Raw genomic sequence first — 24,361 nt, forward strand, 5'->3', positions numbered from 1 at the left:
ATCTGAACCTATGCGTTGTGAGTGCACTGTAAGGAGCTCCGGAAACGTGATGTGGGGCTCTACATTATCTTTATCGCGGCCCTTTCACTCCATCCCCGCTCCCGCGACTCGGAGTCCGCTGCAGTGCGGTACCTGTGCTCTAGGCGCTGCCCTAGGAGCCAGAAGCGGCAGATACTGCCTCCCCTTCAAGGCCCTCAACGGCGGAAAGAGCAATCGCTGCATACTGATGACAGGGAACAGCCACCTCTTCCACAACCCAGGGCTCTGTGGTCTCCCTCCTCCGCCAAGGAAAAGAGAAGCACTTCCGGGTCGGGCAGCGGGAGCCCCGCCTTCTCTGGGGACCGGAGCGAACAGAAGTGCGCCTGCGTTGTGACTCCGCTTTCGCGGGGGCTGCTGGGGCGTAAGTATCGGGGACGCGCGCACGGGCGCGCGCAGCTGTTGACGCGCTTCTTAGCTGGTGCGCGCCGGAGCCCAAATTCCAAGTGGAAACTGCAGGCGCACGAGGGAGGAACGCGTGGAGCATGAAAAGGCAGGGGGCCTCCTCTGAGCGAAAACAGGCGCGGATACCGTCCGGGAAGGCCGGTGCGGAAGGTGGCGGGGGAGGGGACGGTCGGCCGAAGGCTCCCCGGGGCGGGCCGGCGGGAGTCGTGGTCAGTGGTGATTTCTTCTGGAGTCGTTTCCTCAGCTCCTTCCAGCCCCTTGGGCGGCACCTTCTATCTTTGAGGCGTTAAAGGTGTGGAAACGGAGGGCGTGACGAGGGGCAGGTAGCGAGAATGGCTCAGCTGTGGAGCCAAGGTTCGAGTCCCGGGGTCCCCTCATAACGGCCCTGCGACCTTGTGCAAGTTGGTTAACTTCAGCTTCACGTTTTTTCCGTCGCCACACGAGGATGCCAGTACCGCCCGCACCAGCAGCCAGTACTCCGCTGGGATAGTTAATTGTCGAGCGCGGAGCCCAGTTCCTAACCTGCAGTTACCTGTAGCTGCCACGGCGGGGACGGGGCTTGGTCCCCAAAGCCACGCAGCTACCAAGTGGCCGAGCTTGTGGCTGCTCCAAGACCCGAGTTCTTCCTGAGTGCCAGGGTAGCATGGCATGGCAGGTGCCAGAGAATTTGGCAAGTCCCTCTTCCTCTTCCTCCGTGAAGAGGAACCTTCCTAAAAGTTATCAAGAATCCTCAAAAGATTTTTTCTTTATGTGGATTACATCTATCTATTTTGACTGCATTAGAAATTAAAACAAATTTTTTTGTGGGAGGCCGAGGGGGACAGATCATCTGAGCTCAGGAGTTCGAGACCAGCCTGGCCAGCATGGTGAAACCCCGTCTCTACTAAAAATACAAAAATTAGCTGGGCATGGTGGCAGGCGCCTGTAATACCAGTTACTCGGGAGGCTGAGGCAGGAGAATCACTTGAACCCGGGAGGCGGAGGTTGCAGTGAGCCGAGATCGCGCCACTGCACTCCACCCTGGGCGACAGAGCGAGACTCCGTCTCAAAAAAATAAAAATAAAATTAAAACAAAATTTTAAAATATTGATTAGAAAATAACCATAGTAAACCCATTACATATTGACATAATATTTTTTTGAAAAAGAAATGTTCCTAAACAACAACAACAAAAAAAGCAAAAGAGTGGAAATATATTTTTGCAAGTTTCTTCAGTATATCTTAATGGAAGACAGCTGGATTCTCATGCCCGCTGCTTCATTCAGTCTAACATGTCAAGTAGCCTCTTGAAAACGCCTCTTCACGGAGGTTGCAGTAAGCCGAGATCGCGCCAATGCACTCCATCTTGGGTGACAGAGTGAGACTCTGTCTCAAAAAAGAAAACGCCTCTCACTTGTGAGAGAATTAAAGTGAAAAAGTCAAATAAAGTGTTAGAATTATTAAGAAAACGGTTGTAGCCCTGCAGACTCTGAAAAGTCTCAGAGGCTCCCAAAGCTCTCTGGACTACTACACTTTGAGAACTGCTGCTGCTTCTCCTTTGATCCTATAACTTTGTTGCTTGGGACAACTGCCTTGCTCTGCCTTCTGTCATAGCCTTTTTTATACATCTCTCCATCTTCTCCTGCCTAGGGTCCTTTCTTGTGTGAGGCAAATAGTCCCCCGGCAGCATCAGCATCGGCCAGTGCCACTGATCTGACAGCTGGTCTGGTAGCTACCAGGAAACTCATGGAGTTAATAATGCAGAGCTGTTGGTTAAGAGCATAGATTGACACTTAACCCTTTCACAGTTTGGGACTGATAGTATTTTTTTTTTTTTTTTTTTTTTTTTTTTTTTTTTTTTGAGACGGAGTCTGGCTCTTGTCGCCCAGGCTGGAGTGCAGTGGCCTGATCTCAGCTCACTGCAACCTCCACCTCCCAGGTTCAAGCAATTCTCCTGCCTCAGCCTCCTGAATAGCTGGGATTACAGGCGCCCGCCACCACGCCCGGCTAATTTATGTACTTTTAGTAGAGATGGGGTTTCGCCATGTTGGCCAGGCTGGTCTCAAAATCCTGACCTCAGATCCGCCCACCTTGGCCTCCCAAAGTACTGGGATTACAGGCGTGAGCCACCGCACCGGACAGGGACTGATAGTCTTAAATAAGTAAGGCAATTGCAGTTTGATGTTAGCAGATGATAGGTTTTTGTTTTATTTGTTTTTCAAAGTAAAAATTGCTTTTTTAAATTATAAAAGCAATATTGGGTAGAAAAAATAAAGCAATAAAGAAAAGTAAAAAGAAGAAAATAAAAATAATTTCAAATCACACCCCACCAGAAGTGACCATTACCAGTATGTGAGGAACATTCTATTAAGTGTCATTACATGAAGTGTGCATTGATTGTTTCGTTCGTTTTTTTAAATTATGTGCTCCCGGAAAAAAACTCAAAACTCTGTTTACATCACACTTTGTAATATAAATACATTAATTTTGTTGTAATTATTCAGCTTTTAGTAAATATTTTATTACTGTCTACCATGGTAGATACTGTGCTTGGTGTGGGTGATGATAAAGATTTCTCACATAAAGACCTTAACTTAGGAGGCCAGACGTGGTCGCTCATGCCTATAATCCCAAAACTTTGGGAGGCCGAGGCTGGCAGATCGCTTGAGTGCAGTAGTTTGAGACCAGCATGGGCAACATGGCGAAACCCCATCTCTACAAAAAATACAAAATTAACCAGGTGTTGTGGCACATACCTGTAGTCCCAGCTACTGAGGAGGCTGAGGCACAAGAATTGCTTGAGCCCGGGAGGCGGAGGTTGCAGTGAGCCGAGATCATGCCACTGCACTCTAGCCTGGGCGACAGAGCAAGACTCTGTATCAAAAAAAAACAAAAAAAAACAAACTTAGGAACTCTAAGTCAAGTAGAAGTGATCAGATATTTATCTGCATAAATAATAAAAGGTAGAAAGTAATTCATATTTTAAGAAGGAACAATTGGGGTTTCATAACTCATGAAGAGTTAAATGAGTTCAAAAGAGGGACATAAAATTTTCTACTTTGGGAGACAGAAAAAATCATGGAAATGTTCCTTGAAAAATTTTATTCAGAGATGAAGCCAGAAGGAACTCTGGGTTGAGGAGAAGGCATTGAGGAGCCAGCGGTAGGGACTGGAGAGATCTGGAAGCATAAGAAGGAATGAGACAGAGTATCGCTCTGTCACCCAGGCTGGAGTGCAGTAGCACAATCTTGGCTCACTGCAACCTCCACCTCCTGGGTTCAAGTGATTCTCATGCCTCAGCCTCCCAAGTAGCTGGGATTACAGGCACATGCCACGATGCCTGGCTAATTTTTGTATTTTTAGTAGAGACAGGGTTTTACCATGTTGGCCAGGCTGATCTCCAATTCCTGACCTCATGTGATCCACCCACCTCGGCCTCCCAAAGTGCTGGGATTACAGGCGTGAGCCATCACACCCGGCCAGATAACTAATACTTTTTGATTCTTGAGACTATATACTTTACATGAATTATCTAATTTAATCCTCACTACTCTGAGGTACATACTAAAATCTACCTTGTTTTATAGAAAACTTAAGTAACTAATCTAGGATCTCACACTAAGTAGTTGGTGGGACATGGATTTGAAGTCTGTCCTGCTTTTAAACCTATATTCCTTATAAAGAAGTTTAAATATATTCTGCAGGCATTGAGAAGCATTGTGAGAATCTCAGCTGGAATGTGATGATGAGGTCTATGTTTTAGGAAGATTAATTTGGCATTCGATAGACATTTTCCTCAGTATAATTTTTTATACATCTGTCTGTGTACCTATTTCAGTCTATAGGCATCAATTCAATAATTAATGTGATATTTTATTGCATTCATGGGCCCTAGTGTACTTATCTATTACCTGTTATTGGACATTTGCATTTTGGCAGCAGAATGTAAACCCTTTGTCGTAAATTGGTCTGGATGGATAGAACCTTTATGAACTCTTACCATTCTCCATGTATTTTAGGAGCAGCAAATGGATTTCTCATGGAAGTTTGTGTTGATTCAGTGGAGTCAGCTGTGAATGCAGAAAGAGGAGGTAAGAGAAATTAGATAGTGAATGACAGTTGGCTACCCTTTTAAGAGTCTGAAAATTAATCCTGTGTGCTTATCTCAGAAGCCCTTGTGATCTCTAAGCATCCCTCATAATGCTTTCAGAAACAACCAATTAGAAACCCTACTGGAAAATTATGATCTAGTCTCTCCCTTCCTCTCCCCAAGTGGGTCACATTTTAAGTCAAGTGTCGACAATAGTACTTACTCAATGACTTGATTTTTTATTGAACTTAGCAAAATTTTAATTTTTTTAAACCATTAACTTAAAGATGACTTCAGAGACTTCATCATGAGGAATTTTATCTTTTTTACTTTTGAACATTATCTATTTTTCCCTCAAAGTTTCTGTTGTACTCTGAACTTGTTTTAATGGGAAGCACAGACATTTCCATCATCTCAGGTTCAGAAAAATTAAAAAAAAATTTTATTATGGAAAAATAAACATATACAAAAGTAGAGTAAATAGGATAATGAAGCCCCATGTATGCATCACTCATCTTCACCCATTTTCAACACATGGCCAGTTTTTCATTTATTTCAGGGGTCAATAAACTTTTTCTGTGAAGAGCTGCATAGTATATATTTTTTCAGCCTTGCTGGACACATTTGATCTTTATCACTTATTTTATTTTTAAATCTTTTGAAAATGTAAACATCAGCCGGGTGCAGTGGCTTACGCCTGTAATCCCAGTAATTGGAGAGGCTGAGGCTGCCAGATCACTTGAGCTCACGAGTTCGACACCAGCCCAGGCAACATGGCAAAACCCTGTCTCAACAAAAAATAGAAAAATTAGCCAAGCGTGGTGGTGAGCACCTGTAGTCCCAGCTACTTGGGAGGCTAAGGTGGGAGGATCACTTGAGTCCAGGAGGCAGAGGCTGAAGTGAGCCAGTCACACCACTGCACTCTAGCCTGGGTGACACAGCCAGATCTTGTCTAAAAAAAAAAAAAAAGTTAAAAAAATCCTTCTTACTTTGGCAATAGAAAAGAATGAAGTACTGATACATGCTATAATATAGATGAATCTTGAAATATTATTCTAAGTGAAAGAAACCAGTGGAAGAAAATACAACATATGATTCCATTTATATATGTCCAAAATAGGTAAGTTTATGTAGACAGAAAGTAGATTAATAGTTGCTTAGGGCTGAGAGGCATGAGAAGGGTAGGTGACTGCTAAAGGGTGTAGGGTTGTTTTGGGGATGATGAAAATGTTCTAAAATTACTTGTGGAGATGGTTGCAAAACTCTGTGTATATACTAAAGAGTACTGAATTGTACACTTTTAAATGGGTGAATTGTATTAGTGAATTATATGTCCATAAAGCTGTTGTTTTTCAAAAAGAATACAAAAACATTCTTAGTTTGCAGGCCATAGCCAAAACAAGCTATGTGCCCATAGCCCACATGCCATAGTTTGCTGACCCCTGATTTATAGTCCTACCTTCCTCTCCCAACCTCAGATTACTTTGAAGCAAATCCCAGACATCATGTTATTTAATTTTAAATATTTCAGTGTGTGTCTCTAAAAAATAAAGACTTGCCGGGCGCGGTGGCTCACACCTGTAATCCCAGCACTTTGGAAGGCCGAGGCAGGCAGATCACCTGAGGTCGGGAGTTCGAGACCAGCCTCAACATGGAGAAACCCCGTCTCTACTAAAAAATACAAAATTACCTGGGCATGGTAGTGCATGCCTGTAATCCCAGCTACTCAGGAAGCTGAGGCAGGAGAATTGCTTGAACCTGGGAGGCGGAGGTTGCGTGAGCCGAGATCATGCCATTGCACTCCAGCCTGGGCAATAAGAGCAAAACTCTGTCTCAAAAAACAAAAAAATAAGGACTCTTTTTTTGTTGTTTCAGTTCTTTATTGTTTTCAAAGGCCTAGTATGCATACATATATAAGAAATCCATAAATAATGTGGAATTATTAGTGTATATTGTTTAAGATAAGGTCCCTTTTAAAGAACAAAACACCACAATGTCACTAACACACCTTTAAAAAAATCATTTCTTAATATCGTCAAATAACCCAGTTTTCAGATTTCTCCAGTTGACTCATACAGGGTGTGTGTGTGTGTGTGTGTGTGTGTGTGTGTGTGTGTGTATACACTTCTTTGAATCAAGAGCCAAACATTTCATTTGTTTTATATGCCTCTTAAGTCTCTTTAAATCTGTAAGTTTCTCCTGCTTTTTTCTTTAATTCTTTGTTTACTTTCTTAAGATTTATTTGTTAAGCAACTGTGATATTCATCTTTTAGAGTATCCCATACTCTCAATTTTGCTAATTATATGTGTGATATCGTTTAACATAGTCCTCTGACCACTGTATTTCCTATAAAGGTAGTTAGCCCAGAGGCCTAATCAGATTCAGATTTCAGTTTTGACAAAATTTATTTATAGATAACATTATGTACTTCCTGTTGCATCACATCAGGAGGACATAACATGTTGGTTTTTTCTGTTTTTGTGATATTAAGATTGAACAGGGAGTTCAGGTATTGCCAGCCTAATCTATCCTTAAGGTTTTCTGTCAGCTTTTCACCTAATAAATTTAGCAACCCATATTTTAGTAGGGGTTGCAAAATGGTGACATTTATTTTTCACTTATGAACTAGAATAGTTCTGTAAAGAACTTTCCCTCATCCTCTGTTTGGTTATGCTGAAGTATGGTTTGTATAAGAAAGGCAGAATAAATGCTTGCTTATTTTCCCTTATTTATTATAATACTTTTTAGAATAATGAATTTGTTCTCTGTCTTCCCTTGAATTGTTTTGTCATTATGAATCTAGATTTAGATATATTTTGTGTGTTTTAATCCATTGTAGTTATTCTGCTTATTGATGAACAAAATGTTCTATCTTTGGCTAGTGAGAGCTTCTTCAAACTGGTTCCTGAGATCTTTTGATGTGACCTTGGTAGCCTAATAATTCTTTTGGTTTCAGCATTTTCTTATTCTTGAAATTATCTTGGTTTAGCTACTCAAAAGTAGCTTTGTGTTTTTTAAAGCTTAGAATAATAAAGACCCTTTTGGGAAATATTATGTTATTTTCTTATCAACAAAGACTCAGTATTCCACTATAGTCAGTTTTAAGAAACATCTTTATTCTATGTTACTTTCCTGTACATAGAGAGGCAACCCTATAATACAAAAATTTAAGAGAACTAGCTTAACTTTAATTAATTTTTAAATTTGAGTATGAGTAACACAATGTGGGCTGCAGAGTATAGCTGAGTTAAAAACAGAGTTTTACTCTAGCTTTATAATTTGATTTCTCTGAGATGATAGGAATCTAAGACTGTTCTATATTTGGAAAAAATATATATAAACAGGTTGCTGTTTAATAACAGCTTATTTTTTTAAAATGTGTTGAGCAATGCTTTTATATTACAGGTGCTGATCGGATTGAATTATGTTCTGGTTTATCAGAGGGGGGAACTACACCCAGCATGGGTAAGTGTCCATTTTTCCCAGGTTTTCTGATTGGAGTTCATAGAGCCTGGAAGCAACTGATAATCAGTTTCGTTGGGGTCCTTTACTAATGTCATGTTAACTATGTTATGGATGTTGTATCAGAAATGTTTATGGTTATAAAAAAATCAAAGATTTGATCAAACATATTTCTTTCTCACATCAAAAAGTTGAAAGGTAGGTAGGTAATTGTTAATACCAGTTCAGCTGCTCTGTAGTAACATCAAGGATTAGGCTTTTATAAAATCTTTCCATGCTGGCATCCTTAGTATATTGAAATCCCCTCCTGGTCTTTGTGCTATTGTTGTCATATATTTTACTCATACATATATCAAAAACTCCATGCTGTATTGTTAGTTTTGTTTGAAGAGTCAATTATCTTTTGTTAAATAAGAGATTTAAATAATAAGAAAAAAATCATATATTTACCCACATGCAACTACCATTTCTGGTGTTCTTTATTCCTTTGTGTAGATCCCGTATTTCTGTCTGGTTTCATTTTCATTCTGCCTGAAGTACTTTCTTTAACTTTTTTTGTTAAAAAGTATGCTAGTGATTCATTCCTTCAGCTTTTATATGTCTAAAATAGCTTTTTCCTTCATTTTTGAAAGGTATTTTTGCTGGGTATAGAATTCTAGGTTGACAGGTTTTTTTTTTTCTTTGAAGATGTTTTTCCATTGTCGTCTTGCTTGTATTGTTTCTGACAAAAAATCTATCATCCATATCTTTGTTTTTCTCTATGTAATATGTCTCTTTTTTCTACCTACTTTTAAGATTTTTTTATTACTGGTTTTGAACAATTTTCTTATGGTGTACCTGAGAGTATAGTTTTTTCATGTTTCTTGGACCTGTGCATTTATACTTCTCATCACATTTGGAAAATTTTCAGCTTGCAGCTTGTTCTCCACTCCCTCCTTTAGAGACTTAAGCTATTCTTACATTAGACTACTTGAAATTGTCCCAAAAGTCACTGATGAACTTCTCTATTTAAAAAAAAATCTCCTTTCTGTGTTTTCATTTTGCATAGTTGCTATTGTTTTGTCCTTGAGATTACTGACCTTTTCTTCTGCACTATCTAATCTGCTATTAGTCTCGCCTGGTATGTTTTCATCTCATACATTGTAGTCTTCATCTGTAGAAATTTGAGTCTTTTTATGTCTCTGATGTCTCTTAACTTTTTTGAACATGTGGAATAAAGTTATGATAGCTGTTATAATGACCTTGTCTGCGAATTCTAACATCTATATCAGTTCTGGGTTTGTTTCATTTGATTTATCATCTAATAATATATCTTATTTTCCTGCCTTGTAATTTTTTATTGGATGCAAGACATTGTGAATTTTACTTTATTGGTTACTAGACATTTTTGAATTCCTACAAATGTTCCAAAACAGTTTGGTCCTTTTGGGTCTTGCTTTTAAGATTTGCTGGGCAAGTCTGGAGCAGTGGTTAATACAGAGCTAATTATTCCTTACTACTGAGTCAAGATTCTTCTGTGAACTCTACCCTGTGACCATGAATTTTGAAATTTTCCTGTCTGGCTGGTGGAATAGGCATTATTCACAGCTTGGTATGAATGACAGGCACATTATTTCTAATCCTTTTTATTGGTTCTGTCCCAGGCCTTGCATAGTTTCTTCGCATGCATGCACCGGTCAGTACTCAGCTGAATATCAAAGGAGGTTCTCTGCAGACCTCCAGAGTTATCTGTCTTCCTTTCTTCTTTCATTCCTTCCTTTCCTTTCTTTTCTTTCCTTCTCCTTTTCTCTCTCTTTGCTTTCCTTCCTTCCTTTCTTTCTTTTCTTTCTTTCTTTTGACAGGGTCTCACCTGTTGTCCAGGCTTGACTGAAGTGGTGTGACCATAGCTCCCTACAGCCTCAAACTCCTGGGCTCAAGCAATTGTCCTGCCTCAGCCTCTCAAGTAGCTAGGATTACAGGCATGTGCCACCATGTCCAGCTACATTTGTTTGTTTGTTTGTTTGGTAGAGATGGGGTCTCACCATTTTACCCAGACTGGTCTTGAACTCCTTGCCTCAGGCAATCCACCCATCTCAGCCTCCCAAAGCACTGGGATTACAGGCATGAGCCACTGTACCAAGCCTATCTTTTTTTTTTAAAAATCCTTTTTTAAAACCATTGAGATAGTCTTTGCTACTCCAGTGTTATCTTTCTGTCCTCCCTGTACTGTCTCCTATAAACTCTAGCTACTTCAGTCTTCCTGAACTCTAAGCTTTGTCTCCTTAACTCAGGGAATTGTTTTGGCTACATGTCGGTCCCCCATCCCTGTGCTTTGGCCTAGAAACTCTCAAGGCAGTAAATTGGGTCAATCAGAATTGACTTACTAACTTCATTGTTTACCATTTTCAAGGATCATTGCCCTTCACTGCTTAATGTCCAGTGTCTTGCAAACCACTGTTTCATATATTTTGTCTGGTTTTTTTTATTATTATTATTATAGGTGGGAGGGTAAATCCAGTCACTGTTACCCTGTCTTGGCCAAAAGCAGAAGTCTGTGTATGAATTGTGGTCTCCTAAGTTATGCTACTCTGAGGTTGATAATAGCATTATTTAATGTAAAAAGTTTGTATACACAACAGCCCTTTGGAATCTTCACACGAAAAGAGGGCATTCCTGGCCATTCTAAAATCCCTAGAGCATGTCTGTAAATTTGAGTACAGTCTGTTTTTGTAACACCAATTATGATTCATTGCTTAGTATTGGACAACTGCTATCCTATGCAAAATTGGAGTTCTTTTAGCAAGAAAAAAGAAGGAAATTCATACTGGGTAAACAACTGATGGGGCCTGTCACAGCCTTATACTATTGATGGTTTATGAGCTAGCCACTTATTATGGCATATTTAGGTACTTTTATGCATAGATCTCTGCATGAAATCACAAATAAGAACTTTGCTCCCTTTCACGTATCTTGTTTAAAAAAAAAAAAAAAGGTTTTGCTAAATGTCTTTGCCCATTGAAGGAATATGAACTTTGAAGCTATTTAACCATCTCTCCAGTAGGTTTTAAATAGAGCTGTAATGAATTAGAAAGAAGAAATTGGATCTTGGGGAATAATGTACTGGCAGAACATCGAGCCTGGTAGTTATTGCACTTTCAAATGTCACATACCAATAAAACGGTTCTGAGTCATAAGGATTTTTGTTGAGTCAACTGACAAGTGCTTTTAAATTGTAGCATCCTCTGTTTTCTAAATTGTTCTATTTAACCCTTTGCTATTACTTACCTTCTACCATATATACATTTTTCTTCTCAGTGTCCGTCCTACCTTTTAGAGCCGTCTTTGTCTGGTAAATGACCAATAATATATCATTGGCTTTTAGCTCACATTTGAATTTTAATCTGCTTTCTTTTCTTGTAGGTGTCCTTCAAGTAGTGAAGCAGAGTGTTCAGATCCCAGTTTTTGTGATGATTCGGCCACGGGGAGGTGATTTTTTGTATTCAGATCGTGAAATTGAGGTGATGAAGGCTGACATTCGTCTTGCCAAGCTTTATGGTGCTGATGGTTTGGTATTTGGGGCATTGACTGAAGATGGACACATTGACAAAGAGCTGTGTATGTCCCTTATGGGTAAGAATTTGTATCTAAGACGTAAAAGTCTCTAATGATAATTGTATTTATGCTCACAATATAGAAAAACAACATCACAAAACTGACTTTGCGGTCATAGCTACAGACACTTATACTAACCTAAGTATTTCAAATAGTAGTTATTTAGATGTTTGGGGTGGGGTGTATGTGTGGCAAAGCCTTCTTAACTCTCCTCAATTGCTATAGATTAGGCTCCGCTACTGTTCCCATACAATAGAAATTTAAGGGAAATTTACCATGGTTCCTTTAACCACTGCACCAAGAACTTCAAAAGTATTATAGTTGGTGAGGATGGACCACCAAGTTGGAAGATGCAAAGAGGACAGAAGCAAACTACCTATGTTACTAAACCAAAGTACTTATTGAATGACCTCAGAGGGACAAGTATTAGATGTAATGCTGCCCTTATAGTTGTCAGATTAAATGGTTTTCATTTGGTGATAAGCCATGACCATTTTTTTGTATAAAAATCAGAGATTTGTGGAAAGATAAGACTTTTGAATTTGTAAGGCTGCCATTTTATTATTATGTTAGTTTACTGTCTTGTTAGGCGAAGAAAGTATTAAAAAGTTTCAGCTAACATGGAGAATTCTATATATAGTAATCAGTGATGACATCTTCATTCATGTTGTTATATGACTTTCTTTTTATAGCTATTTGCCGCCCTCTACCAGTCACTTTCCACCGAGGTGAGTCATTTTCATTTTAAAAGTTCTATTGAACAGTGTTAGTTTTCTAATTGCAACAACTGCCACCACCTTTTTATGGAACACAATTCTGTAGTGTTCCAAGGTTACCAATTGGTTTTTTAGATCCTAGGACTAAAAGTTATAAAAGTAGAGATGTGCAATTTCTAGAAAATTTGAAGCCTTAGTTATGAAAAGTTGTTAAAAGTGGGTGTAGGTGGTGGTGGGATATAAGAGAGCGAGGGAGAGAGCAAGTATTGCCTTCAAGTGTGTGTACCTATCATAACATTCCAAGCAAGAATCCTGAGACTCATTTTAACTGAGACTGTATTAGGTCATGTGCAACCCCAAAAGAATAAATTGTTGTGGCTGGTGAAATGAAAGGTACTGTCTATCTTAAGCCAGGCAAAACCATCCCTGGGGCTAGCAGTGAGGTGGGGTTTCACAGATAGAGACTTCTTAAGGGGAGAGAAAGTTGGGTATCTGGAGAAGAATTGGGTCTTATTAGGAAGGGAGAAAGGAGAAACAGATGCAATCTAGTGTTGACTATCTAGTCAATGAACAGATGTCCACAATAGTATACAAAATTATTTTTCATTATAGCTTGTCTGCACCACAATGATTTTTTAATGTGATAGTTTCTTGTAAAGAAATATTTCCTGTAAAAAATCAGGTAGATATAATTTTTTTTGTTTGTTTGTTTGAGACGGAGTCTCGCTCTGTCGCCTAGGCTGGAGTGCAGTCGCGCGATCCGGCTCACTACAACCTCTGCCTCCCGGGTTCAAGCAGTTCTCTGCCTCAGCCTCCCGAGTAGCTGGGATTACAGGCGACTGCCACCATGCCCAGCTAATTTTTGGATTTTTAGTAGAGACAGGGTTTCACCATCTTGGCCAGGCTGGTCTTTAACTCCTGACCTCGTGATCCACCCGCCTTGGTCTCCCAAAGTGCTGGGATTATAGGCGTGAGCCACCACCCCTGGCCAAAAAATCAGGTAGTTATAGTTTCTATACTCTTTGGCTACACCTTGGTAAAATGGAAGAACAAGTATCTATTTTGCCTTCAGAGAGCACTGCCATTGCATATGAAAAGAAGTCTACAGTCAAAAAAAATTTTTTTACTTCAAATTTCTGTTCTTTTCTTTATTCCAATAGGTTTAACAAAAATATTTTCATATTTTCAAAATTTGTAGAATTTTTGGGTTCCACATTTTTCTCACTAATGTATTTAATGAGATATCATAATATAGTTATAGTGGTGAGAAGGTGCTGCCACCAAAATAGGGAAATCCTCTGTGGTAGATTTAGTTGCCTACATACACTAAAGGGTGAAATGAAGGGGCCTGTCCCAGAGGACCACTACCACCTAATCCACTGCAGGCTAGAGCTTCAATATCATGTAGCAGTATGAGAACCAAAGCAGAAGTAGATTTTCTGTTTTCAGTTTCCTGATACCACTTTACTCTTTGAGGGCTCTGAGGAGGGGAGAAATCTCTTAGAAAGTAGGATGGGGCTGGGCACAGTGGCTTACCCCTATAATCCCACCACTTTGGGAGACCGAGGTGGGTGGATCACAAGGTTAGGAGATTGAGACCATCCTGGCCAACATGGTGAAACCCTGTCTGTACTAAAAATACAAAAATTAGCTGGGCGTGGTGGCGCATGCCTCTAATCCCAGCTACTCGAGAGGCTGAGGCAGGAGAATCACTTGAATCAGGGAGTCAGAGGTTGCAGTGAGCCGAGACCGTGCCACTGCACTCCAGCCTGGGCGACAGAGCAAGACTGCATCTCACACACAAAAAAAAGTAGGTTGGAAGTGAAACTTCATATAGTCTGTTGAAAACAACTATCCTTATGCTATGAACCTTGAGTATGTGGGGTTAATAGATTAATCCAAAATATTAGTCAGTAATGAGAATGTGAGCCAAGGCTTTTTCTAGAACTGGTGAGTACAGTGTTTCATTCTACCTAGTCCAATATTTCTGAAGCCTTAGAACAGTTTCCCAAATTTGACTCACCTGCCTATCACATTTAAAATTTTACCATATATGAGTGCTACCTGTGCACATTTTTATTTAATCATTTTCTTTAAATAAAATCTTAAGTATGCACCCATAAAAAAGAACAAGATCATGTCCTTTGCAGAGGCATGGATGGAGCTGGAGACCGTTATCCTTAGCAAACTAACATAAGAACAGAAAACCAAATACCACATGTTCTCACTCATAAGTGGGAGCTAAATGATGAGAACACATAGACACATAGAGGGGAACAACACACACTGGGGCCTTTCCAAGGGTGGAGGGTGGGAGGACAGAGAGGATCAGGAAAAACAACTATGAGTACTAGGCTTAATACCTTGGTGATGAAATAATCTGCACAACAAACTCCCAAGACACGGGTTTATCTGTATAACAAACCTGCACTTGTACCCCTGAACTTAAAAAAAAGTTTTAAAAAAAGTAAATTTATTTTAAATAGAAACTTTTATAATTACTTTATATTGAAAACTTTTCATTTCTTATCTGCATTTAAGTAAATATACTATTTAAATGTGTACCATTATTAAAATGATTATGCACAGTGGTATGTAGACTGTGGTGTGCTGATGAACTGGCTCCTAGAAAAAAGAGCCCTGATTTGTAGCATTTTTAAATTTCTGTGGTTTAAATACTCTACCTTCACTAAATTTTTTTATTATTATTAATTAAATTTTTATTTTTCTTTTGAGACAAGTCTTGCTCTGTCGTCCAGGCTAGGGCACAATGGTGCAATTGGCTCACTGCAGTCTCGACCCCTTAGGCTCAGGTGATCCTCCCATCTCAGCCTCTCGAGTAGCTGGGACTATAGGTGCACACCACCATGCCCAGATAATTTTTGTATTGTAGATATGGGGTCTTGCCACATTGCCCAGGCTGGTCTCAAACTCCTGCGCTCAAGTGATCTCCCCACCTCGGCCTCCCAAAATGCCAAGATTATAGGCACGAGCCACTACACCTGGCCCTACCTTCACTAATTTCAGGCTGCCAGTGGATTAACAATCTGACTTGCAGAATTCTTGAGTGTTTAATAATTGGCCTTTGTAAGCCAGTACAAGCTAGGTCCAGCATGCCACTGCATGTATACTACATTTTGGGAAACTCTGCGTTAGAGATAACTCTTCAAAATTGACATCAGTTTTATTTATTTCAGCCTTTGACATGGTTCATGATCCAATGGCAGCTCTGGAGACCCTCTTAACCTTGGGATTTGAACGCGTGTTGACCAGTGGATGTGACAGTTCAGCATTAGAAGGGCTACCCCTAATAAAGCGACTCATAGAGCAGGTACGTGGACTTTATCTTTTTTTCCCCTAAGACTCTGTTGTGGTTACTCCTGACATTCTGCTGTTTAGCCAGTTTGTGAGACTATATATTACTGACTTTGTGGTTACTCTGTAGGAAAAGCAAGCAGGCAATAATGTATATAATTCTTATTTCTTTCACACAAGCCTTTTTAATAACCAAGGCTTTCAAGATCAAATTATATATAGATAGTGCCTAAAGATCTGATCTAACTTGGATAAGCACAGCAAATTTTACCTTTTCTCTGCCATTGGCATTGCAGTTTTTTTTTTTTTTTTTTTTTTTTTTTAGTTTAGATATAAGGTCTTGCTGTGTTGCCCAGGCTGGTCTCAAACTCTTGGGCTCAAGCCATCTGCCTTCCTTGCCCTCCCAGAGTGCTGGGATTACAGGCATGAGGCGCTGCGCCCAGCCAGCATTGCAGTTTTAAGCCACATCTTTTCATTGTCAGCCCATGTATATTCAGGGGATCCCATATAAAATTATCATCTGGAGGTAAATTCCAAAACTAAAATTATAATCTTATTTCTTCTCATCTGTCAATATAAGAGGAAATATATTTTTCTATTTTATGAGTTTTCCTGGTGAGCTAGCATCATTTGTAGAGCACTCAGAAGGTGACTTTGTAATTAATAGTATGTGTGTTTTTCTGATGTCAGTCCAGAGGCATTATAAGTTAGTGAGTACAGACTTTGAGATGAGAGAGTTGAGCATTTGAGACTCGGGTTTGATACTTGCTATGTGATGTTGAGCAGGTTAATAGTCTTTAAGCCTCTCTTTCCCCCTGTGTGAAACTGAGATGAGTTTAATACTTATTTTAGAGTTTCTCAGAAGATTGCTAAAGATGGGATGTGTTAGAGGCTTAGCACAGTGGTTGGCATATACTAGGTCTTAATAATGTTAGGTTCTGTTATTACTGCTATTATTAATAATATTAATGTTCCTGTGTAGACATCTGCTTATTTTCACTTTTCTATAGCCATGAAAATAATTTTCAGAAATTTCTCCTAAAGATCTGATGTGACTTTGCTATTCTGGGATGTAATGGTTTCACAGACATTTATTAAATATATATTAGATGCAGGACATTTGTACTGTGGGGGTAACCAAGGGCTACGTGTCTGTGTGTAGTCACTATCCTTACAATTTAGTGCAGAACAGGCACTTCTAATAGAGCAGGCAATTTTAATAGAGCTCTATTTTTAAAAGGTACTATAGGAGTACATTGGAGAGGAATTAACCCCAAATTTGGGGAAATGAAGGTTGGCAATAATTAGAGGAAGCTTCCCAGAAGAAAAGACATCCAGACTGCAGTGTTTTACTCATTTGAAGGATGTTTGGGAGTTATCTGTGTAAAAGTTGGGGGCAGTGGGAGTGAGGGTGAAGGGGATGTTGGTGGAATTGTTCCATACAAAACAAATAATATAAGCAAGGGCTATAAACAAAAGCAAGCATAACTTAAAACACTGAGGAATGACCAGAATATTGAATGTGGACAGAATGATATCCAGAGCCTTGAAAACCTTATTAAAGTATTTATTTTCATGGTGCAGTGGGGAGGCCTAAAGTGTTTTAAAATAGAAGAGTTGATGAGTCAGGTTTCCAGTTTTAAAAGGTTACTCAGTAAGGAGTAGAAAATAAGATATAACCGCCATAGTAATGTATTGCATTTCAAAATGTGTATGTGTGTGTGTATGTCTGTTATTTGTATGTTAATCTATTGGTTAGTAGGAAGAGCTACTCAAATATTCTCATACATTAACTTTACTGAAGTAACTACCTAGTAGTGTAACATACTAGTTAAAGCATAGACTTTGTGATTGGACAGGTCTGTGTTTAAACCCTGGCTTTGACACTTACTAATAGTGACCATGGATACATTACCTAGCCATCCTAAACCTCAGCTTGCTCTTCTGCAAAGTTAGGATAATAATAGCACCTACCTCCTAGAATAGTTGTGAGGGATTTCTTCAGGTTATAGCACTTAGTAATTGTTCTGTATTATTAAATCTGACATTTATTGACTGCTCTGTATTATTAAATCACTTTGATAGCCTTAGATAAGCATATACTTCTAAATAATCTTGTATGGAAGGCAAAAAGAAATGGTAGAATTCATTTCTTTAAAAATATTATTTCTCTATGTTTTGGAAAGCCTTGATTTGGAAGAAACAGGCAAACATGACTTTTTTCCATTCTGAAGTGATTTCAGCTTTTTAGATAGTCAATGTTTTGTTTTATGGATGCTTTGTTCAGGCCATTTGAGAATATGAAGCATCCTTGTTCCATTTATTTCCCTAACAATTTTTAAATTATTTGAAATAGCCACTCCCCTCTTTCACTCTCTTGTTAACTTTATTTTTTGCTTTATTTATTCACTTGCTTTATTTTTTCTTTGTTATACTTATTGCTACCTGGAATTTTATTGTATAAATATCCCTGTGCATTGTCTCGTCTTTCTTGAATGTGTAAGCTCCATGAGAGCAGGAACTTTCTCTTACTCACCATGTCAGGGAGGAAAAACTTTTCTTCCATCCTCAGGGTTTGTTATTGGGGGCCTGCAAATTAAACTGACTAAAGGCAGATTAGCAGGAGTAAAAACAGATTTTATCACATAAGTACATATATATGTAAGTAGATACAGAAGTTCACAAAGAAATATGACTTAGAATTGGGGGCTTATATACCATCTTAATAGGTGAAGGGGAGGGAGAAAATGGCACTTATTGGGGGGAAAAATGACTTTTTGGAAAGATAATTTTCTAGAGACAAATTTACTATGCTGGACATCTTACTTGTCCAAGATCCCAAAGAAATAGAGAAGATCTAGTAAAAATTAAACATTAATAGTAATTTTTAAAATTTAATATATTCTGACTTATGTTTCTATTCTCACTGCCTTATTATCCCATTCAAGAGAAAGATATTAAAATTCACTTGTTTTTTTTTTTTTTCTTTTTTCAGGCAGAAGGCAGGATTGTGGTAATGCCAGGTATTTATTTATCTATCAATTCACTAGCATAACACTGAACTATAGTGGAGGAAGAGCAAAGGAGGCAGGAAAATGTGAGAGAGAGTATTAGTACATTACATATTAGTACATGATCTTTAAAGAGAAGAATATATAGTTTGATTAAAATGTTTAAAACTGGGAGATCTGTGCTAGAATTTAAAAGTTTAGATAAGAAGGAAAATATTGTAATAGGCATTAGCTCAAAGAGGAGCAAATAAGGAAGTAGATAGAGATTGAGGTTTCTCCATATTTGCTCTCCCATTATATAGAACTTTATGAATTTAGATGTTCATCTCTGGTGAGGCACATCAAATTTGATGCTAATCATATTTTGTTTAGGACAAATGTCCTAATAAACAGGGTTTAAGCAAAGGTTTAGGCAACATCCTTGGGTAAAATATAATACTGTCTCAGTTCCTGAAAATCTCTGATTGCCAAATTATTTCTTGTAACCAGAATTTAATCATATGATCCTGATGATAACCATAAGATCAGTTAAGTTCATAATGGCTAACTAGAAATGAACAGTTGGAGCAGTTTTTAAAGAATTAGATAATACAACGTAGAAGAGTGAGACAAATGTAAAGACAATCTTAATTTTTTTAATTAAGTTTCTCAAACATATAAAAAAGTAGAAAATAGCATAATGAATACTCATATGCTCATTCCCTAGATTTAACATTTTGCCAAATTTGTCTCATCTTTTTTCTATCCTGAGGTATTTTATTAAAGTTAAATTGAAAGCATCATGGCATTTTATCTTTATTTATCTCTAAAAAGGGTGGGATGTTACCATAATGACAATTCCATTATCACATCTATCACAATAAACATTTAATACTCAACTTTCTCCAATTGTCCCCACAATGGTTTTTATAGCTGATATGTTCAAACTAGGATCCAGTCAAGGAACAAGCATTACATTTTTGGTTATCTTTTGTTTGTTTGTTTGTTTTTAGAGATGAGGTCTTGCTATATTGGCCAGGCTGGACTTGAACTCTTAGCCTCAAGTGATCCTCCTGCCTCAGCCACCCAAGTAGCTGGGACTACAGTTGCACGCCGCCATGCCCAGTTCTATTATCTTTTAAAATATCTTTAATATAGATGTTTTTCCTTTTATTTTTCTTGCTTTAAAAAAAAGTTACATTTACAAAGTTTGGGCTGGGCCCAGTGGCTCACGCCTGTAATCCCAGCACTTTGGGAGTCTGAGGCAGCCAGATCACCTGAGGTCAAGAGTTCGAGACCAGCCTGGCCAACATGGTGAAATCCTGTCTCTACTAAAAATACAAAAATTAGCCGGCCATGGTGGCATGTGCCTGTAATCCCAGCTACTTGGGAGGCTGAGGCATGAGCATCACTTGAACCAAGGAGGCGGAGGTTGCAGTGTGCTGAGATTGCACCACTGCACTCCAGCCTGGGTGACACAGCAAGACTCCGTCTCAAAATAAAATAAAAGTTTGGATCACTTACCCTGTAAAATGTCCTACTTTCTGGATTTATCAGATTATTTCCTCATGATATTGTTTAGCTTGTTCCTCGTGCCTCTGTATATCCTATAAACTAATAGTTAAATCATAAGGTTTGAATAGACTCTGCTTAAATATTTTTGGTCAGAATACTTCATGGGTGATTCTGCATACTTACATCATATGACATCACATCAGAAGGTATTCAGTCTCTGGTCATCTCACTACTAGTGATGTCAAGACTGACCAGCGTTCAAAATAGTGACACCTAGATAAAGAGTGACTTTTAAAAAGAGGCTGTGAACCTGGGCAATATAGTAAGACACCATCTTTACCAAAACGTAAAAAAATTAGTTGGGCATGGTGGCGTGCTCCTGAAGTCCCAGCTACTCTAGAGGCTGAGGTGGGAGGATTTCTTGAGCCCTGAGGTCAAGGCTGCAGTGAGCTATGATCGCACCACTGCACTGCAGCCTGGGCAACAGAGTGAGACCCTGTGTCAAAAGAAAAAAAAAAAAGGCCATATAAGGGGTATTGTCAGATATTTAGGAAGGCTTTGACCTATAACAAGCCCTTGAAACATAAGCAGAGAGAAAGTATATATTATCTGTCAAATTGTGGTCCTTTTTGGTTAATCAAGGAATGTTAAAGAGACTCTCTGAGTGTGATGCTTTTCCATTTAGCACTAAATATATATAGTTTTGACAAGTAATACTTAGACAATTGTTGACATTAAGAGTACCTTTGTTTAATATGCAATTGTTATCAGCCGTGTGCAAGGCATTACTTGGGATGCAAAGCTACACAAGAAACTACGTTCTCAAGAAGCTGACTCAGGTCAAAAGATGTTACATACAAAAATATTTGTGATTAATTTCTTTAACAAACCTTATCAGGTAAATGTTAATTGTGTGACAATTATGTATATTTTATGCTAATTGTGTGATAGATATGAAAACAGAAATAAAGTAATCCTACTTGAGGAGCTCACAGAATAGACTTATAAACACAAATGTATTACAATTTCATGTGAATAAGTACCAGCAAGTAAAAACTCCTAGGTAAGTCATTCTGAATGCCTAATAAGTATTCATCATTGAGAAATATAAAGAGGTAGTTGCCCTCTAGGAACTTTCATAATGAAACCTACAACATATTTAGGCTCTGGTTTCTTCATCTATAAAGAGAAGAATATTAAACTAGTTCTGTGGGATCCTTTTTAACCATAGAGCTGTGTTAGTCTGAGTCTGGAAAGATGTATTACCTATGTACTTAAGTTGCTGATAACTTAGCAACATGTGTTTCAGTGGCCAGATGTTTTGTTATTTGTTAGAAGGAATAGAGGAAATAATATATTTGTCTCTTAATCCTTACAATAAGCTTGTGAGGTAGCCAGTATTATCCCTCTTTTATTGGCAAAAAAGTTGAGGTCAGTGGATTTAAATAATTTATCTAAGATCACATAGCTGTGAAGAGCTACAGTGATAAAGCCAGGATTTCAGTCTAAATCTACTCAGCCTGTATTTTTTCTATTTGTTTCTTTTTTTCTGAGACAGGGTCTCACTGTGTCGCCCAGGCTATGGTGCAGTGGTGCAGTCTCAGCTTACTGCAGCCTCTGCCTCCTAGGCTCAAGCGATCCTCTTACCTCAGCCTCTTGAATAGGTGGGTCTACAGGCACCCACCACCACATCCAGCTAATTTTTGTATGTTTTTGTAGAGACGGGGTTTCACCATGTTGCCCAGGCTGGTCTCAAACTCTTGAGCTCAAGTGATACTCCTGCCTTGGCCTCCCAAAGTGTTGGGATTACAGGTGGGAGCCACCACACTCAGCCTTTTTTCTATTTCTTAAGGCTCAGTGATATTACTGTACTACTAAGGAAAAAAAGACAAGTTAATGAGTCTGAAAGAGTGTGTAAAAATAGGTTATTTCAGCATCTTTAATGGCTTGAGATACAAAGTACATAGTTTTAAAATATTGAGTACATCCTATAGGGAGATAAGGATATAAAGATGAATAAACTAATTTCATATTTATGATACACTAGTATCAATTCAGAATATGATTCTTTATATATAAATATTTAAAAGATTGTTCATCAAAACAAATGTCATAAAATATTTGGTGGTACAGTTTTAATAAAGTAGAATCAGATTCTTCTGTGAAATGAAGTATAAAGCTGATATCGTAACTAATAACCTGTATAATACCTTGCATTATTCCTGTTTCCAATGAAGTCAGTGTAGTCTTTACATCTGGGGCTAGAGACAGAACAGAGGTTCTCTTTCAGACACATCTCTGAGGTTGTGCTTTTGTAGATTTTTTTCCTCAAACCTATCCTTACCTTTCTTTTTAATTTGATTTTGCTTTAATTGAGGGACAAGCAGGGATAGCATTGTTATATTAGCCAATGGACAGATAAGATTCTATCATACATGTTCTATAAACTTAATGGTACTTCCCCAGAGTCTGTAGCCTATATATCTTTTATCACTTCTCTAATCTCATTCTAGCTGGGTAGGGAGAGACTAATTTTTGAATCAATGAGAAATTCAGTTTGGGGATTCCAAGTAAAGTAAGCAGTCGTTATTATTCCTTTAATTTTATGCAAAATTCTATTTTACTTAATGTGTTACTTATTCTTTGCAACAGGAGGTGGTATAACAGACAGAAATCTACAAAGGATCCTTGAGGGTTCAGGTGCTACAGAATTCCACTGTTCTGCTCGGTCTACTAGAGACTCGGGAATGAAGTTTCGGTAAAAATGTATTCTTCGATTCAAATAAGAAGGATGAGATTAATTTTTACTTTCTCCCAAATAGAAAAACTTTGGATGGGGGCATGATTAATCAATGGAATATTGTGACTACTACATAAGTATTGTAGTTGTTTTTGTAGTTGAAAAACATTTCTAAAATGGTTCTTGTCCTGTCTTAAATAAACAGGCTCTTTGAACATAGGTGAACCTTGCCTTGTAAAGGCATTGCTGAACTTAGACCAGTTAATAGTAAACAAATTCTGCAGTTGAGCTTCAAATGAGTCAGATATGCACATGTGCCCATTCGTCTATGATTTCCTGTAGCAAAGTTAATAACTATGGTGTAAGGATGGAAGAGTCATAGTCATTTTTCTCCCTCCTACCTTTAGTACTTAGTCTTCCCTCACATTTGTTCTCTGTTTTCAGTTATTTTGAAATTATATTACCATTAAGAAATTGTGAGTATTATATGGGGTTTTTTAAATACTTAAGAAGACTCTTACAATTTAATAGTAGTTGAATATTTCTGTTTATAAATTGGGAAAAACACAATGTAAAAGAAGCAAGATGGCTGGCTGGGTGAGGTGGCTCACACCTGTAATCCCAGCGCTTTGGGAGGCCAAGGCAGGTGGATCACTTGAGGTCAGGAGTTCGAGACCAGTCTGGCCAACATAGTGACACCCCATCTCTACTAAAAGTACAAAAAAATTAGCTGGGCGTGGTGATACATGCCTGTAATTTAAAAAGGAAAAAAAAAAAAAAAAAGGAAGCAAGAGCCTTAGAACTTACAATTCCAGATATAAAATCAAGTATACTGTCCGGTGGATTCAGCTGCTGGATGTTTCAAGTAATTAATTGATGAAAATTATGGAATATACTAGTCCAGCATACTTGACCTACCCTTGTATCATGAAATAGTCTATAAAATGAAGCGGCAGTAGGAGGGCCCATTTAATAACATAATTATCTGTTCCTTTATTATTTCTGTTACAGAAATTCATCTGTTGCCATGGGAGCCTCACTTTCTTGCTCAGAATATTCCCTAAAGGTAACAGATGTGACCAAAGTAAGGACTTTGAATGCTATCGCAAAGAACATCCTGGTGTAGCCAGACCTCTCTGAGAGACATGGATATCACAGGATGAAGGTAGAACTATAATCTGCAATTCTCTATGACACAGCTTTAACCTTCTTCTCTGGCCAGGACAGTCGCAATCTTTGTTTTAAGTTTCACGTGGCCATGGAGAATGTGCCCAAGAAGAAAAAGAATTTGAAACAGAGATACAGTCACTTCCTTTGCTTAGTCTTACCAGTGATTGTCATCATGGTTAAAGCTGGTCTGTGCTTCTTCCATAGACAGAAGCTTAGTCTGTTTTCAGTGGAATTAATTGATGAACTGGGAAAATTTTAACTGCATGGTATGAATTCAGAGTGTGACTTAAGGGTCAATTCAAAGCAGTATTTTGACTTTTCATTTGTAAAATAAAAATTTCCACTATTACA

General features: G+C 38.4%; 2 protein-coding genes across 9 annotated transcripts in view; one reads left to right on the forward strand and one right to left on the reverse strand.

Annotated features, from left to right (window-relative positions):
* COX15 (cytochrome c oxidase assembly homolog COX15) overlaps positions 1-417 on the reverse strand; it is a 36,732-nt gene extending 36,315 nt beyond the window's left edge. For 2 of the 6 annotated variants that reach the window (XM_016919089.4, XM_063781048.1), the window contains exon 1: positions 133-417. In XM_016919089.4, coding sequence (XP_016774578.1) covers positions 133-222 — 90 coding nt within the window. In that variant the 5' untranslated portion in view covers positions 223-417. The remainder of the gene's footprint in view (positions 1-132) is intronic. The other 4 variants (XM_063781047.1, XM_063781046.1, XM_024346535.3 and 1 more) reach the window with 3 other exon arrangements.
* Positions 415-24,361, forward strand: CUTC (cutC copper transporter). 3 transcript variants are annotated; one of them, XM_009459075.5, is made up of 9 exons: positions 415-529; positions 4,440-4,511; positions 7,917-7,976; positions 11,373-11,582; positions 12,257-12,292; positions 15,478-15,611; positions 18,591-18,618; positions 22,753-22,858; positions 23,852-24,361. In XM_009459075.5, exons 2-9 carry the CDS (start codon positions 4,460-4,462, stop codon positions 23,964-23,966), a joined length of 741 nt encoding a protein of 246 aa, XP_009457350.2. In that variant the 5' UTR covers positions 415-529; positions 4,440-4,459; the 3' UTR covers positions 23,967-24,361. The 3 variants fall into 3 exon arrangements, with proteins under 3 accessions (XP_009457350.2, XP_003312774.2, XP_016774593.2); XM_003312726.6 differs by having other exon boundaries at positions 450-582; XM_016919104.3 differs by lacking the exon at positions 415-529 and adding an exon at positions 546-733.

This window comes from Pan troglodytes, chromosome 8 (assembly GCF_028858775.2).
Source record: "Pan troglodytes isolate AG18354 chromosome 8, NHGRI_mPanTro3-v2.0_pri, whole genome shotgun sequence".
Lineage (NCBI taxonomy): Eukaryota > Metazoa > Chordata > Mammalia > Primates > Hominidae > Pan > Pan troglodytes.

Bases quoted from the DNA above. Each gene is read 5' to 3' on its own strand.
- CUTC (XM_003312726.6), top strand. From the start codon at position 522: ATGAAAAGGCAGGGGGCCTCCTCTGAGCGAAAACAGGCGCGGATACCG. The intron at 583-4,439 runs GTGCGGAAGGTG...CATGTATTTTAG, and splicing joins GATACCGTCCGGGAAGGCCG to GAGCAGCAAATGGATTTCTC. The intron at 7,977-11,372 runs GTAAGTGTCCAT...CTTTTCTTGTAG, and splicing joins GGGAACTACACCCAGCATGG to GTGTCCTTCAAGTAGTGAAG.